Below are 18,336 nucleotides of genomic sequence, written 5' to 3' on the forward strand. Positions count from 1 at the left end.
CTTTTTTTATCGGGTCGAGTCCGTCCTCACGTGGAGCGCAGTCTCCTTCAGCAAGAGAATGCCAAAGCGCAGACGAGCGCCGCGACGTCTATAACAATCTGACTCCTTGTGTTCACTGTCATCGACCATCCGCCATACACTGCCGACTTGGCACCAGACGATTTTCATCTGTTTCCAAAACTTAAGAAACACCTTCGAGGACTTCATTTTGATAGTGATGAAGCGGTGCAAGCAGAGGTGAAGCTGTGGCTCTGTCAACAAGGTCAAAGTGACGGTATCAACAAACGGGTATCTCGTTGGGAGAAATGTGTTCGTTGGCGGGGTGACTATGTTGAGAAATAAACATGTAAATACGAAGAATAAAGATAAAGAATGCTAACATCGTTTGTGTTATTTAAAAAACCAATAAGATTTTTCGTACAGAATATTCGGAAAAACTACTTTTCATCACGGCCTCGTAATTGTAGTGATCGCGTAACAAGATAACAAACTTATTTGGCTTTTCCTGCATGAATATTAAAAATTTATTTTCTCTATACTCTTTTTACAGATGAAGCACTATCAATGGCGTTTCTGTAAAAAATTGAAATATATAATATGTATTTCGATTTCTAGGCAGTTGAAACAGTTTTTCTTTCAGACGAGAAGGTCAGTGCAGGTTCCTTTTCACATTTTTTGACAGTACCGGGTCTTTCCTTCGTTGTTCGCAGAGATTGTACCCGAGGAAACTTAATATCATCTACACTGCTCGCCTTTTTCAGCTTTTAGAAGACCATTTTTCTTTTAACTGTATTTGGTCTGTATATGTACTTCAATTATCCGAATATTATATTGTAGGTGGCTTCGCCCAAACTGTATTGGTCTGTATATGTACTTCAATTATCCGAATATTATATTGTAGGTGGCTTCGCCCAAACTGTATTGTAGCTACATTTCCTTTGCACTTGGTACTGTGATTTTATTGTGTTTTGTGAGTATTGTCAGCGCAGAGTTAATAAATTCATATGGTATTATAGTGTCGTGTGTGTGTGTGTGTGTGTGTGTGTTGAAAGGAACGAAGATCAAGCTTTAACATCCCATCGATGACGTCATTAATGACTGAGCACAAGCTCTGATTTGATAAATCGAATGTGTCTTTTTCAGAGGAATCATCCCGGTATTTGCCTGGAACAGTATAAGGAAGTCACGGTAAACCTAAATCTGGATGGTCCGAGGGGAATTTAATCTGTCGCCCTCCACAATACGAGTCCTGTGTCGTACTGTACGCAACCTCACTCGCTCGTGTATGTGTGTATGTATGTATGTGTGTGTGTGTGTGTGTGTGTGCGTATTTGTTTATCTCTCTCTCTCTCTCTCTCTCTCTCTCTGAACTTATAAGTGCATTATAAATGAATTTATCAATTCAGCATTTAAGATGCTGACAACACTGATAAAACACACGAAAATCAAGTGAACACGCAGTGGCACAGAACTGACAGGTAAACTTAGCCAAAGGATGCCCTTCGATTTTGATAGAGCAAAAAAAGAGACTCGTATTTTTTTATTCATGCACATATGCGGCAGAGGGGCTGAAACACCTTGATTACCACTTCATTATATATATATATATATATATATATATATATATATATATATATATATATATATATCAATTTTTGCGGGGGTAGGTGGTCTCCAGAAAATGTCTTTTTCGACCAAACGTACATTAATAGCTACAGAACTTAAATTCAAAGTCTTTTTCAGATGTGGTAACGTTTCAACAGTATTCATTTAGAAATATTAAACTGAGGTCTTTGCAAGAGGGCGTCTCATCCCCTTCACGGCCGCGTGTATATGTACGAAAAAATATGTGTGTCTTATTTTGTTGTACACTACAACATATTCAAAGACGACCACAGTCGAAGGGTATCCCTTGGGTAGGTTTACTTGTGAGTGCCAAGGACACGTACCGACAGCACAATTTGAGTGTAGCCGCCTATAGTATGAAGCCTGGTTGATATAACTGAAGCTCATTTGCAATACAGTTTCAGATCTTCGGCGTCGATTGCGACACACAGGAAATATCCATCACGGGCTAGAACGTGATCGACCGAGGGAGACGACTCAGCTCTTCTGATATCTGGCCTTAACGGCGCTGTGAAATCCAATGACGTACGCATCCGGAGTCGCTGTGTTCCGATAAGCACTCTGTCGGAAGCACAGAGCAGTTCACCTGACTGCCAGACTTGTAGGAATGAATGGCCAGCTCTCGGCAATGAGGGTACCCTCAGTAACATTGAGAATGATCCTCACCTTCGTACATGGGAACATGCTAATGGACTCAGTGTCACATCTTCGATGGTGGTTAGAAGTACATATATAAGGTACTATAGCCACAATGCAGTTGGTGCTGTTTTTCTCTTTACAGACGATAATGTTGGTTTGTGTCTTGGAGATCTGGTGGATGAATCCTTGTATGGGCTAGCCACAAAGAGAAAAAAAAGAGGTTTAGGGTTTCACGTCCCATCACCGACAATATCATTAGAGATAGGGGACAAGCTCAGATTGGAGAACAGACCAGCAAGTAAACAAATCGTGTCCTTTTCTAGGGAACGACCGTTTACGTGATACAGGAAAATTGTGGAATATCTACATCCGGCTGACTGGACAGGGACTTCTCAGATGCGAGAAAAGCCCATAAAGGTCATAGTTTGCGATGTTTTAGGCTTTAGAGAGACGGCTTGCTCATAATGAATTTCAACCAAAGATTGATGTAGACCTATGCAGAAATCTTTCTCCGAAATGGTATCATTGCTAATAAACCTCTGAAATCACTTCGTAGATGGCATGTCATATTGCTGGAAAGCATACGCGTGCCAGTTATACTGCTACTCCTGTCTTGTTTGCTTACGAAAAATTACCATTATTGTTATTACAAATACGTTTAAACTTTGAAGATCTTCTAATTACATGTTTTAGTCGTCGTTATAAGCAAAATTTATTTTTTCTCTAAGTCTTCTGACGTGCTTGATATTAAATGTACTTTCAGTACTTAATTCTGGTTAACTTTTGAACACTGCTGTAGTATCTATTTTGCTCTACAACTGACGGAGAAGTTTCTCATTTTATACATATGAAGCATGTAGCAGAGCGAATCATGGAAACAAAGAACGAACTACAAGAATCGAAAAGTAGGATGCAGGAGGGTACGGGAGAAGCAGTAAACTAGTTGGTGAATAGGCGAAAGATTGTGCCTAAACAGTATCTCACAGAAACAATGGAGCAACGCTGTAATACCTTCTATGTAAGTCATAACTTACTACGATGGGACAGGAGTAAGACGATCAAGTCTTGGATAAAGTGCCCGAGTTTTGAGGAGGTCATCTCTACTGGCATATAGGTATGAAGAGGTACAAGCAAAATACAATTAGTGCGTCACAGATGGATGACACTAGGGCTTCGCAAATAGGTGACAACTTCTTCGTAAATAGGTGACAACTTTACAACCTGTCCCTAATCACAGGCTGATGCAATCTGCCAGCTGTTTGAGTAGCCGTGCAAAATGAGCAACCCATAACTGCTTTGTAGCTTCAGTTGCTGCGTGTTGATCTAACAAGATTGAGCCAGTAGTGTACTTCGTCTGTACCTATGAAAATCGGTGCCCATGTGACTAATAGTTAACACTCGCTTTTCTTTCGCAAGGAGTGTCTTTTGCATCCCTAAGGAAATGCATATAATTTCTCGCAGCACACAAAGGAATTATACTCTAGAAAAAAAAAAAAAAAGATGCACCACGAAGAAATTATCCCAATGAGACGGAAATCGGTAGGTGTGATGAACATGTACAGACAAACAAACGATTACAATTTCTGAAGAAACGGATAATTTATTCAAGAGAAAGGGCTTCACAAATTGAGCAAGACAGTAACGCGTTGGACCACTCCTGGCCCAGTTGCAGGCAATTATTCTGCTTGACATTGATTGACAGAGTTGTAGGACGTCGTCCTGAGGGATACCGCGCCAAATTCTGTCCAATGAGCGCGTTAGATGGTCAAAATCACGAGCCGGTTGGAGGGCGCTATCCACTGTGTCCCAACATCCTCTATTGGAGAGAGATCCGATGACCTTGTTGGCCAAGGTACGGTTTGAAAAGCACGAAGACAAGCGGTAGAAACTCTCGCCGTGTGAAATGTAAGCTGAGAATGGCTTGGAATGAAGCACTTACCACTGTGCTGTAAGGCTGCCGCAGATGAAAACGAAAGGTGTGGTATCAACGTTCGATACCACACTTGTTAGGGGTTGCAGATATCGACCGCGTCCGTAATAGAGATCGCTGGACCTGCGAGTCGCGACTAGCGCCGCTCCGCGGCTTGTGACAAGTATCTAGCGAACTCTCGTCCACTCTTGCTCGGGACGTCAACTAGGATTGTAGCATAGCCTTCAGCTGATATGAAGCAACCTCTAACAAGGCGCTTAGTCAAGTATGGCATAAGTAAAGCCTCTCTAGATATCTGTTTGTAATTATATGTATGCCGCATATGAAGAAGCCTGTAACACAAGTTAAGTGCAATGTATACTATTTTCTTACCAACGACTACTAGTTATTTCAGTCGTTGCATATACAGACTACGCACCCAGCTCCTTACCGACTTCTCTGCCAAACCTGCAATATATGTTTCTATTTAGCATTGACCACCTGTCATCATAACAACGGACGACGAGAATCATAACAAAAGGGGTTCAGGTATGAAAAGAAATGGCACACCAGACACCACTCCCGGGTTTCGAGCCATATGGTGGAGGATTGTCAGGTTGGTATTCCACCACAGTCGGGGAAGTCTCCGGACATGTCTTCCGCCTGTAATCTCATTTACTGGACTAGTATTCAGTGAGGAGTTACGCTTCGACCTGAGCATCGACGACCAGCGAAGGCGTTGTCATTCGCAGTTCCCTACACAACAACGATACGTCGACGACATTCAACGTCCCGTTTTGTTGCCTTTCATGGCAAGCCATCCTGACCTTACATTTCAGCACGTTAATGCCCTCTCGCACTCGGCAAGGGTTTCTACTGCTTGTCTTCTTACTTACCGAACCCTACCTTGGGCAGCAGGATCGCCGGAGCTTTACCCACTTAGAACGTTTGGGGCATTATGGGTAGAGCTCTCGAACCAATTCGGCATTTTGATGATCTAACGCATCGATTGGATAGAATCTGGCACGATATCCCTCAGGACGATATCCTACAACTCTGTCAGTCAATGCCAAGGCGGATAACAGCTTGCATAAAGGCCAGAAGTGCACCAACGCATTATTGACTTGATCAATTTTGGAGGCTCTTTCTCTTGAATAAACCATACGTGTTTTATGAAATTGTAATCAATTGTTTGTCTGTACATGCACAGCACATCTACCCATTTCCGTTCCACTCGGATAATTCCTTTGTGGACGCCGTTTTTCTTTTTTGTCTTAGAGTGTGTAATTTCAGTAAAATGTTTTCAAATTATGTTGGTAAGGTGGAAGCAGTAGTTAAAATGAGTTTGTTTCGTTTTTCATGCCGCAAACGGCGGAGAGAGGTGATACGGGATTCGATAAGGGGATCGTGGAACAAAGACGAGAGTGAATGTGTGATATTAACTTAGAGATGTGCCAGGGAGGCTTTTTTTTTTTTTTTAAATAAGCGGTATAGATGTAATTGTGAAAACGATTTTTATTCTTTGATATTGCTATGTAGCTAAATTTATTATTAATTTATATTATGGGTTTTGAGATTACAAGTTACTATTTTGGGCCGGCCGCGGTGGTCTAGCGGTTCTAGGCGCGCTTTCGGAACCGCGCGACTGCTACGGTCGCAGGTTAGAATCCTGCCTCGGGCATGGATGTGTGTGATGTCCTTAGGTTAGTTAGGTTTAAGTAGTTCGAAGTTCTAGGGGACTGATGACCACAGTAGTTAAGTCCCATAGTGCTCAGAGCCATTTTTTACTATTTTGGACTTTTCTAAGGGAGAGATTGGTCTTCGAACTTGCGAAGACGAAGAAGGATTTTGTTCTGAGATTGTATAAGGAAAGACCATTGAGAAATGACGAGAGAGTCCAAGATATTTAACCAAAATTGTGTCTCAGTCTAAAGGGAAATATAGCGTAAGTTATTCGAAATATTTATGATTTCTTTTCATTATCAGATTCCAGCCTCCAATTTTTCTTTAAAGACTTCCATTTTAGTTTTTTTACGAGTAATATGTCTCGAGTGCTGCTGTTGGTGTTGCTGCAAATTGGGCCACATTGCACATACGTGGAACCTGGTACGTCGATATTTTCAGAAAGCAGTATAGCTTGGCGTCTATTCACCGAGTAACTAAAATAAAAATACATTTCACGAGAGTTGCTCGCAGGTTTGACTTGAACTGTGGCAGTGGCGATTTATCAGTGGTAATCCTAGCCTCTCAGAGTGTGCCGTGGGAGATGCGGAAAACGCGCTTCAAAAAATTAGATATGTGTTTCTTCTAAAGTTTGCAGACTGCAGTTGGTCACACAATAAAGCCACCATTAAAATTTCAATTGCGGAAAAGTATTGCACGTAAAACACAATGCTTATCTTCACAGCCCTTGCCAACAGTAAACTCGTCTTATTTACTTACGTATGTAGGTCTTGGCACAGAATCCAGGCGACCGAATTTTAAAATATTCACTACATGAAATGCTTCGTTCACTTCACGGACTACGTCCGATGCACACGGCTTTTGTTATCTAGCACCATTTCGATGCAGGTACTCCGATGGACTCCCTACTTGCCTGTCTACTGCGTTCAGACAGTGCCACAATTTTGGCCAGTACAAAACATAATCGACAAAGTGGAATTTATTTGTTGGGCAAAATATGAAAAGAATATAACTTAAAGATATCTATAGGAAATTGAAAACTCAAGCCTTTAAAAGACTCTAGAAAATAAAATATTGTTGTTGATAATAAAATATTAAAACAAGTTAAATGCTTTAAATATCTCTGATACGCCATTAAATATGAATATAATAGAGATCAAAGAAGATAGGTATTCTGAAGAAAAAAAAAACACGATTGTAATTTTATAAGACTGCAGTTATCCCCACTTTATTGTGAGGAAATGGGTCGTCGGTCCCATATGAACAATGGAGAGCAGAATTCAGACAGCAGAAATGACATAGTAGCTTAGACACAATTAAGAATGATAAAATTAGGAATGAACTGAACATCTATAGAATAGTAAATAAAATCCAAGTAAAGAGAACAGATGGACTACACATATTAACAGGACGAGTAGCCAAAGATTGCCTCTCAAAAACATGCGACACAAACCTAAAGAGAGAAGAAGTCAAGAAAGAGCGAGTAAAAGATGGGCAATGCAACAGGAAAATTTCTGAATCTTCAAGCGTAAAAGAAGAAGATGACTATGGCTGTCAAAATCTCACGGAAATTAGAATTTAATGTCTGCACTATTCTTATGTAAAAGAGGTTTTATTTAAATACTCTTTCATGACCGATTGCACTGAACAATGTTTAAATTATTTTGTGATGTATATCTGAACTAAGTATGAGTGCTGATATTGCGTGAATGTCTTTCTGCTCTCAACATTTACTGCTTTCGAGATAATGTAATTTAACTGCGTTGCTATTCAGCATCGTATTAAAGTCCTGACTTTGTTTATTATTTTTGCCTGTTGTGTTTCATTGAGATCAGCTGAATAATGTCCTTATTTCCTTGTCAACTCCTGTTAACTCAGACACTGCTCTGATTGTTAAACGGCGATCTTGTCGAACAAGTTTACCGATTTTTTCAATGTTTGCATCAGTTTTTGCTGACAATGGTCTGCCAGTGCGAGTGTCATCACTGGTGTCTTCGCGGCCATCTTTAAATCGTTTAAACCACTCAAACACTTGTGTTCGCGATAAACAATCATCGCCGTACACTTGTTGTAACATTACAAACGTTTCACTTGCAGATTTTCCTAGTTTGAAACAAAATTTGATGTTAACACGCTGTTCTTTCTGTACACTCAACATTTTCCGACGCACAGACAAAACGTCAACTACTTAAAACAGACGCCACGGGCAGACTGAGTGCAGGAGGCAGATGAAACTCGAGCAGTAGGCGGAGCGAGAGTCACGTGAAGGCCACGCGACTTTCAGCCTTATTGCATTCGTTTTATTGTTTCACCAGTACTAGTCCGGTTTTTTTTCTAGCCACACTTCGTATAACACTATTTTTCATCAAAGACAACAGGTCTCTGCAAACAAGTGTCAGAAAGTCCTGACAATCGTTGAATTCCTCGACGATAGAAATGACCTACTTAATCACGCAGCTATTCGAGGACCGCTGTCTGAACGTCCTCATCTTGCAAAGTATCTCTCTCTCCAGATGTTCTTCCAGCCTGCCAAAAAATGGAGATCGCACGGTGCAAGCTCTGGACGTCGCTAACAACATTGTCAGTGCAATCCTTGTCAAACTGTTCGCACCCTTTCACTAAGACTGGACACGACATTGCGTGTGGTCCATATACCGCCGGAATTTCACGGCGAATCTGTGTGCTGTTTAGGCTGGCCTGGGTGGCCGAGCGGTTCTAGGCTCTACAGTCTGAAACAGCGCGACCGCTACTGTCGCAGGTTCGAATCCTGCCTCGGGCATGGATGTGTGTGATGTCCTTAGGTTAGTTAGGTTTAAGTAGTTCCAAGTTCTAGGGGACTGATGACCTCAGAAGTTATGTCCCATAGAGCTCAGAGCCATTTGAACCTTTTTTGTGTGCTGTTTATACATTTTGTCCACAATAATCGTAATCTATTGCTTAGCCTACTTTAAGTTTCAAGTACGTCCCCAGCTACCACACAGTTTCAATTGGATATTGTGGAGCACGTGTTATCTGTACCACAGTAGAACTGTGTCTGCAGGAAATCCAGAATATGCAGTCTCTTCTGACAGTCCCCACTCTCGTTGCAGAATACTCTTAGCGTGGGACGCCATGCATAACCAACTTCTGAAGTCCCCGAGTTGATAAAGTAAAGAGGGCTGTACTACGGCAAGCCCAGTCGAAAGAGTGGTGATTCAAAGAAAGGAAAAACATTCATCGATGGGAAAATAGTAGATGTAGATAACTACTCAAAGCGCTGTACGTACGTACTCACCCGCGAAGTAAAATTGTGCGAGCCGTGTGCCGAATAGCGCTGCAGGATCAGGTTCATCTGGCAGATCGATGGCGCACTTGTAGGCGAGGACGCCCAACAGCGCCAGCACTAACCACGTGACGCTCTGCACCTGAAGAAGGGAGACCATTTCGCTGTTAGAAACGCTTACACAGACGGCGTGAGCGCTGCAGCACAGCCATCTCGCTCTGATGGATGGGAACACAAAGGAACATCGGGTCTGCAGGGACGTGCAACTGATGTGAGACAAGCAGTCCGAAACTCTGAGCATAGATGATGTGGTACATTATTTACATATCTAATATACACTCCTGGAAATTGAAATAAGAACACCGTGAATTCAGTGTCCCAGGAAGGGGAAACTTTATTGACACATTCCTGGGGTCAGATACATCACATGATCACACTGACAGAACCACAGCCACATAGACACAGGCTACAGAGCATGCACAGTGTCGGCACTAGTACAGTGTATATCCACCTTTCGCAGCAATGCAGGCTGCTATTCTCCCATGGAGACGATCGTAGAGATGCTGGATGTAGTCCTGTGGAACGGCTTGCCATGCCATTTCCACCTGGCGCCTCAGTTGGACCAGCGTTCGTGCTGGACGTGCAGACCGCGTGAGACGACGCTTCATCCAATCCCAAACATGCTCAATGGGGGACAGATCCGGAGATCTTGCTGGCCAGGGTAGTTGACTTACACCTTCTAGAGCACGTTGGGTGGCACGGGATACATGCGGACGTGCATTGTCCTGTTGGAACAGCAAGTTCCCTTGCCGGTCTAGGAATGGTAGAACGATGGGTTCGATGACGGTTTGGATGTACCGTGCACTATTCAGTGTCCCCTCGACGATCACCGGTGGTGTACGGCCAGTGTAGGAGATCGCTCCCCACACCATGATGCCGAGTGTTGGCCCTGTGTGCCTCGGTCGTATGCAGTCCTGATTGTGACGCTCACCTGCACGGCGCCAAACACGCATACGACCATCATTGGCACCAAGGCAGAAGCGACTCTCATCGCTGAAGACGACACGTCTCCATTCGTCCCTCCATTCACGCCTGTCGCGACACCACTGGAGGCGGGCTGCACGATGTTGGGGCGTGAGCGGAAGACGGCCTAACGGTGTGCGGGACCGTAGCCCAGTTTCATGGAGACGGTTGCGAATGGTCCTCGCCGATACCCCAGGAGCAACAGTGTCCCTAATTTGCTGGGAAGTGGCGGTGCGGTCCCCTACGGCACTGCGTAGGATCCTACGGTCTTGGCGTGCATCCGTGCGTCGCTGCGGTCCGGTCCCAGGTCGACGGGCACGTGCACCTTCCGCCGACCACTGGCGACAACATCGATGTACTGTGGAGACCTCACGCCCCACGTGTTGAGCAATTCGGCGGTACGTCCACCCGGCCTCCCGCATGCCCACTATACGCCCTCGCTCAAAGTCCGTCAACTGCACATACGGTTCACGTCCACGCTGTCGCGGCATGCTACCAGTGTTAAAGACTGCGATGGAGCTCCGTATGCCACGGCAAACTGGCTGACACTCACGGCGGCGGTGCACAAATGCTGCGCAGCTAGCGCCATTCGACGGCGAACACCGCGGTTCCTGGTGTGTCCGCTGTGCCGTGCGTGTGATCATTGCTTGTACAGCCCTCCCGCAGTGTCCGGAGCAAGTATGGTGGGTCTGACACACCGGTGTCAATGTGTTCTTTTTTCCATTTCCAGGAGTGTATTATACAGCTAAATAAGAAAAACTTCACATTGAATGATAAAACATATCATGCACATCAAAGCATCACCGGGCGTGAGTCGTGCTTCGGTAGCTCAGTTGATAGAGCACTTGCCCGCGAAAGGCAAAGGTCCCGAGTTCGAGTCTCGGTCGGGCACACAGTTTTAATCTGCCAGGAAGTTTCATTAGATATGAAGTTTTTATGATTTCACGTAGATACAAAGGATGTAGCGAGCAGTCAACTCAGACACCTGTTGCACTTCTTGATGAGCCCCACCTGTACCTATATCTACATAGACACTTCGCAAGTCACCGTACGGTGCTTAGCGGAGGGTACCATGTACCACTACTACTCAATTTATTTCCTGTTCCACACGTAAATAGAGCGAGGAAGAAACACCTGTCCATAAGCCTCCGTATAAGGCCTAATTTCTCGTATCGTATCTTCGTGGTCCTTATGGACAATGTACGTCGGCAGTAGTAGAACCGTGTGGCAGTCAGCTTCAAATGCTGGTTTGCTAAATTTTCTCAAAAGCGCTTCTCGAAAAGAACGTCGCCTTTCCTCCCATTTGAGTTCCTCAAGCATCTCCGTAACACTTAAGTGTTGTTCGAACCTACCGGTAGCGAATCTAGTAACCCTCCTCTGAATTGCTTCGATGTCTTCCTTCAGTCCGACCTGGTACGGGTCCCAAACACTTGAACAGTACTCAAGAATAGGTCACACCATCATCCTATATGCGGTCTCCTTTACATGTGGACCACTTTCTCCTAATATTCTCCGAATGAATCGACGTCGTCCATTCGATTTCCCTACCATAGTTCTCACATGCTCATTCCATTCTATATCGCTTCTATAACTCTTGGAAGATTTTTCTGTGATTCACAATCTGTTGATTCAATCGTTCTTTCCATTTCACTTCAGCAGCTTAGTTGTGTGAAATCCACTGCTGTGCTTGAGTGAACTGGAGTGACACAGTCGTATAGAGTTGCGCCTGTCTCTGGCAGGACAAAATTTTATGTGGACAGACGTGCCAAGGTTAAACACCACTCTCGTCTGTGGTTGGATCACTGAAGAATTTGTGTCCGTTACGAGGCAGAAACAAACTTTGAAAGATGCTGTTGTACGTGATACAACTGCAACTATTTACGCCAACTTATAAAATCAAATAGACCATTGTCTAAAACTGTTCTCCACACTGACACTGTCTTTTGTCAGTGATTTCTTCGAATATAGTATGTTTAGTTCATTGTTTGATAAGGTAAATTAGACGGTATCTTGACGACTTCGGTCATCCTCTAAATGCAGGGACAGAATTGTTTCTTTCCCAAGTCAAAGTTTAGAAAAGTCTTTTTTCGAGGTTATGGGAAGAGATTTCTTCTCGGTCGTTCCCTGGGACTTCAGACATATTGAAGTGGTAACCTCTCTGAAAGCATTATCAGACGCTTATGTTGGCACTGTTTCACATCCTCCACGAGGCTACTTGTAACTCTGAGTGTCTTATGCCAAGACTTCGAATCAGGTAGTTCAAACCTACATCTAACGAAGATATTAGCAACGTATTTCTGTTTTCTTTTGTATGTTGTAGAATCCATTTTCCACTAGCATATCGTAGACCACCTGCAGATTTTAGCAGCACACTGTGTATACTTATTTTTGTTATTTTGCTCATATTTTTCCGCAGACGCCTTTTTATGTATCCATGTACCACGTTTCATTTTGTATATTTTTCTTTAAAACTATACCTTCGGAGTAACTTGGCACTTCACATTCCGGATAACTGAGCGAACTCATTTGCTATGTTCTTTGATAATCTACAACAATTTTATGTCTTTTCTCGTGCTTGCATTCTGAAGCAACTAATACTACGAGGGTGTTCAATAAGTAATGCAACACATTTTTTTTCTCGGTCAATTTCGGTTGAAAAAAAGCTGACTTTTTGTGGGACATCCGAAATATTCCCCATTGAGCTCCGACAGTTTCATGAAGTTCCTGTAGGTGGCTGCTCTAGACATGGCCCTCAGAATGACATCCGTAAAGGTGGTGGTTTCCAAGCGGAGACCTGTCATTGAGTTTGTTTTGGCGGCAAACCAGAGCGTTGCAGATATTCACAGGCGTTTGTAAAATGTCTACGGAGACATGACACTGAACAAAAGCACGCTGAGTCGTTGGGCGAGGCGTCTGTCATCATCGCAACGAGGTAGCACATACCGGCCACCCGCACGTTGCTGTGATTCCTGCTGGTGGAACGTCCGGACACTCTCATTCGAGATGATCGATGGATCATAATCAAACACATTGCTGCACACGTGGACGTCTCTGTTGTTAGTGCTGATATCCCCAAAAGTGTGTGTTCACTGGGATTCTCGCCGCCTAACGGAAGACCATAAGGGGCAACGAAGAACCATGTCTACGATATTGCTTGCTCTTTACGAGGCTGAGCGTGACAATTTTTTGCCGAACATCGTCACAGGCCATGAAGCATAGGTTCAACACTTCGAACGCGAAACGAAACAGCAATCTACGGACTGGCGACTAACCATCTCTCCTCCGAATAAAAAGTTTAAAGCCTCACGCTCGGCCTGTAACGTCTTGGCGGTGACCTTACGGGGCTCCTAAGTCGCTACTTTGTTCGAAGTCCTTCGTCACCGTGCAACGATCAACTCTTAAGAGTATTGTGCCACCCTCAGGAAATTGAAGAAACGGCTTCAGAGTGTTAACAGCCACAAAAATGCAAACGAATTTCTCCTTCTCCATGACAAAACAAGACCTCAGACATGTCTGCGCACCCGAGAAGAGCTCACAAAACTTCATTGTTCTTCTTCATCCACTCTACAGCCCGGATCTCGTACATTTCAACTTTCATCTGTTTGGCGGCCCAATGAAGCATGCACTCCGCTGGAAACAGTACGTGGATGATGGGGGGTTTATTGATGCAGCAAGGCATTGGCTTCAACGTCGATCCGTAGAGTGGCACCTTGCGGGTATTCAGGCTCGTCCAGTGAGGTGGCATAAGGTCAGCGCACTGAACGGAGATTTTGTTTAAAAAAAAAAGGGTTGTGCAGCCAAAAGAGTGCGGAATAATACGGTGTATTGAAATCCTGAATAAAACCAACCTGCTCTCAGAAAAGAAATGTGTTGCATTACTTACTAAAAGCCCCTCGTCTCAAGCACTGGCAGATGACACACTGGTAAGCGTGTTCGTAACACACGCTAGACCGGCCTAGCCGTACTGATGAACGGAAATACAATCTGATTAACACTGTGATATAATAAAATAATTCAGACAAACAATGATATGGCTCGACCAATATGGCTAAAAATTCTTATCATAAAATAATTTAATGGACTTAATTAACATTTTAGGATGCTACGCTACTGTTGTGTTTCACATAATTTTTGTCTGATAGCGGTATAATAAACCTTTTGGTAAAATAATACTAACACAGATACTGTACAAACCGAAGGAAGAAAAGCAGATATAGGAAAGCGAGTTGATATATATCTCACACAGATAGAACGATCTTAAGGAAATGTAACATGTAAATGATATAAACAGCAAAAAATTACACCTCACAAGGGAACCTCCCCATCGCACCCCTCCCAGATTTGGTTATAAATTGACACAGTGGATAGGTCTTGAAAAACTGAACACAGATCAATCGAGAAAACAGGAAGAAGTTGTGTGGAACTATGAAAAAATAAGCAAAATATACAAACTGAGTAGTCCATGTGCAAGATAGGCAACATAAAGGACAACAATACGTGATGAGCGCCGTGGTCTCGTGGTTAGAGTCAGCAACTGCGGAGCGAAAGGTCCTTGGTTCGAAACCTCCCTCGAGTGAAAATTTTACTTTCTTTATTTTCGCAAAGTTACGGTCTGTCCGTTCATTCATTGACGTCTCTGTTCACTGTAATAAGTTTAGTGTCTGTGTTTTGCGACCGCACCGCAAAACCGTGCGATTAGTAGACGAAAGGACGTACCTCTCCAATAGGAACCGAGAACATTTGATCGCAAGGTCATAGGTCAACCGATTCCTCCACAGGAAAACACGTCTGATATATTCTTTACGACACTGGTGACGGCATGTGCGTCACATGACAGGAATATGTTGTCGACCCACCAAACTTGCACACTTGGCGAATGGGTAAAAAGATTCTTCTACCTTGCCCGATTTAGGTTTTCTTGTGGATGTGATAATCACTCCAAAAAAAGTGATGAAAACATAAGAGTTTGTCACATAAACTGCATCAAATGAATGCAACAGTTTCAGAGTCGCACAGTTTTCCCTGTGCTCTGTCAAAACATATGTTTCTTACGTTTTCAAATGTTTCCGTGCGTAGACCGTCAAATTCTGTATACGTCCAAGCAAATCTGAACATGTCCTGGAATTTTGGAGAGCGAAGTTGATTATGTGTGTGTGCCTGAACTTTGATAATTATCTGAAAATAAAAAATTAAAACTTTCACCCAAAAGAAGATTTGAACCAAGGACCTCTCGTTCCGCAGCTGCTCACGCTAACCACGGTACCACGGCGCTCGTCAGCTCACATTCTCCTTTATGTTGCCTATCTTGCGCATGGACTACTCAGTTTGTATATGTTTATTTTTTTCATAGTTCTACACAACTTCTTCCTGTTTTCTCGATTGATCTGTGTTCAGTTTTTCAAGGCCTATCCCTGTGCCAACTTATAACTAAATCTGAGGTGGGTGCGATGGGGAGGTTCCCTTGTCAGTGTATCCGTTCGCATCCAGTCGTACATAGGCAAAACAAAATTATTATAAAGCAGATACGACCAAAAGTGATGTACCAGGTGATGCTTTACAATTAGTGTGACATGAAGAGTGCGAAAATGGATCATGATGACGCAAAGTATCAACTGACAAGGACAAAATCACGTTGAGTCATCAGCCAAGTTCCGAGAATTTTAATGTTAATCATCGCCAGTCGAGTTCGCATGAGAATGACGAGCAGGAAGCTTGCAGGAACATCGTTTCACGGCAATGCTGGCACGAGAATAATACTCTTATCACCACGCGTCGACGAAATCCGCCGAGGAAGCCTTCCTTGTCAAAAGGGCAGTTTTTTATTTTTTATTTTAGAATTCGTTGTGATAGTGCTGGATGAGCATAACAGTTTAAGCGGTTCGTCCGCATCGACACGTGTTACCAGTCTTCATCACAACTTCTTTGCACGCTCTATATAAGCTAGTAAGAAGATACCCAACTGTAGCTTACACACGATTAGAAACTGTGGGGAGGTTTTCTCCTGGAAAGGAGATCTTGAATCCATTTGTCTCGTTTTACCTTGTCGTGATAATGTCGATGACTTTATGATTGCCAAATTTCAGCCCTCTAAGTTCATTTCTTGAGAACAAATGCTGCAAAAATTCTCTTACAGTAACAAACTTATTTAGTTTTTAATTTTCACCGGGCTGGCTATGTCTCTTATTTCTTTTTTCATTTCTTCATAGAATTCAACGTCCAACGTCGTGTCGACGTCAAAGAATAACCTTATGAACTATGGACAAAGTAAGCATTTCTGACGCTAAAAATCACTGGCTTATGACACTGCACTCAAGACACCTACTTTATTTTTTACAGAAACGGAAAATTATAACTATCAAACTTTTAATAGTCATTTTGATAGTGGGTTGATTGCTGCCACCTGGCGATACAAATAAGCTCTAGTCGCTCTTAAAAAATATTTTTCACGTATAAACTTTCGTTATGGCAAAATTGTACATTTCAATTCTTCTTTTTTGGAATTTGTATAAATACACTGCCCGACAAAAAAGTGAAGGAGCCAGAACACATGGCCGAATGGCAATGTAACTTCATACATGCGTACACCACCAGTGGGTCGTGAATGATGTAGATTTGCAGTTCTCTGACAGAATGGGCCACCAGAGAGCATGAGATTGTTCGTGTTTAATTTTTTTACATGTCGATATAGGGTATATAAGGCGAGAGACCAGTATGAGATGTTGAGGGCTCAATTTAAAGTGCACGGAAACGCAACGTACACATGTGAGACACGAATATCAGCATGTGACAATATTTGAAAGGGACCTTATTGTGTGTCTCCAACTGGTCGAATGGTCGGATCCTGCTGTATCCAGATTTTCTGAGCATTCGGATGTGACAGTAGGCCATTGTTTTACTGCCTGAGAAGTTAAAGGCGAGTCAACTGTTCAAGTTCCCGGTCAACTACGTCTGACGCCAGAAAGGATAGCTACACTTAAACCCCAAAGAAACTGGTGTAGGCATGCGTAATCAAATAAAGAGATATGTAAACATGCAGAATACGGCGCTGCGGTCGACAACGGCTATATAAAAATGGTTAAAATGGCTCTGAGCACTATAGGACTTAACATCTAAGGTCATCAGTCCCCTAGAACTTGTTGTTGCTGTGGTCTTCAGTCCTGAGACTGGTTTGATGCAGTTCTCCATGCTACTCTATACTGTGCAAGCCTCTTCATCTCCCAGTATCTACTGCAACCTACATCCTTCTCAATCTGCCTGGTGTATTCGTCTCTTGGTCTCCCCCTACGATTTTTGCCCTCCACGCTGCCCTCCAATACTAAACTGGTGATCCCCAGATGCCTCAGACATGTCCTACCTACCGATCCCTTCTTCTAATCAAGTTGTGCCACAAACTTCTCTAGTCCCCAATCCTATTCAACACTTCCTCATTAGTTATGTGATCTACCCATCTAATCTTCAGCATTCTTCTGTAGAAAGATTCTATTCTCTTCTTGTCCAAAATATTTATCGTCCATGTTTCACTTCCATACATGGCTACACTCCATACAAATACTTTCAGAAACGACTTCCTGACATTTAAATCTATACTCGATGTTAACAAATTTCTCTTCATCAGAAATGCTTTCCTTGCCATTGCCAGTCTACATTTTATATCCTCTCTACTTCGGCCATCATCAGTTATTTTGCTCCCCAAATAGCAAAACTCCTTTACTACTTGAAGTGTCTCATTTCCTAATCTAATTCCCTCAGCATCACCCGACTTAATTCGACTACATTCCATTATCCTCGTTTTGCTTTTGTTTATGTTCATCTTATATTCTCCTTTCAAGACACTATCCTTTCCGTTCAATTGCTCTTCCAAGTCCTTTGCTGTCTCTGACAGAATTATAATGTCATCGCCAAACCTCAAAGTTTTTATTTCTTCTCCATGGATTTTAATGCCTACTCCGAATTTTTCTTTTGTTTCCTTCACTCCTTGCTCAATATACAGATTGAATAACATCGGGGAGAGGCTACAACCCTGTCTCACTCCCTTCCCAACCACTGCTTCCATTTCCTGCCCCTCGACTCTTATAACTGCCATCTGGTTTCTGTACAAATTGTAAATAGCTTTTCGGTCCCTGTATTTTACCCCTGCCTCTTCAGAATTTGAAAGAGAGTATTCCAGTCAACATTGTCAAAAGCTTTCTCTACG

The 18,336-nt window shown here is 43.0% G+C and overlaps 1 protein-coding gene across 1 annotated transcript in view; it reads right to left on the reverse strand.

Moving 5' to 3' along the window:
* LOC126260815 (uncharacterized) overlaps positions 1-18,336 on the reverse strand; it is a 172,594-nt gene that overhangs the window by 84,166 nt on the left and 70,092 nt on the right. Inside the window, exon 2 of the mRNA XM_049958188.1 lies at positions 9,132-9,261. Within this exon, the coding sequence (XP_049814145.1) occupies positions 9,132-9,261 (130 nt within the window). The remainder of the gene's footprint in view (positions 1-9,131; positions 9,262-18,336) is intronic.

This window comes from Schistocerca nitens, chromosome 5, assembly GCF_023898315.1.
Source record: "Schistocerca nitens isolate TAMUIC-IGC-003100 chromosome 5, iqSchNite1.1, whole genome shotgun sequence".
Classification (NCBI taxonomy): Eukaryota; Metazoa; Arthropoda; class Insecta; order Orthoptera; family Acrididae; genus Schistocerca; species Schistocerca nitens.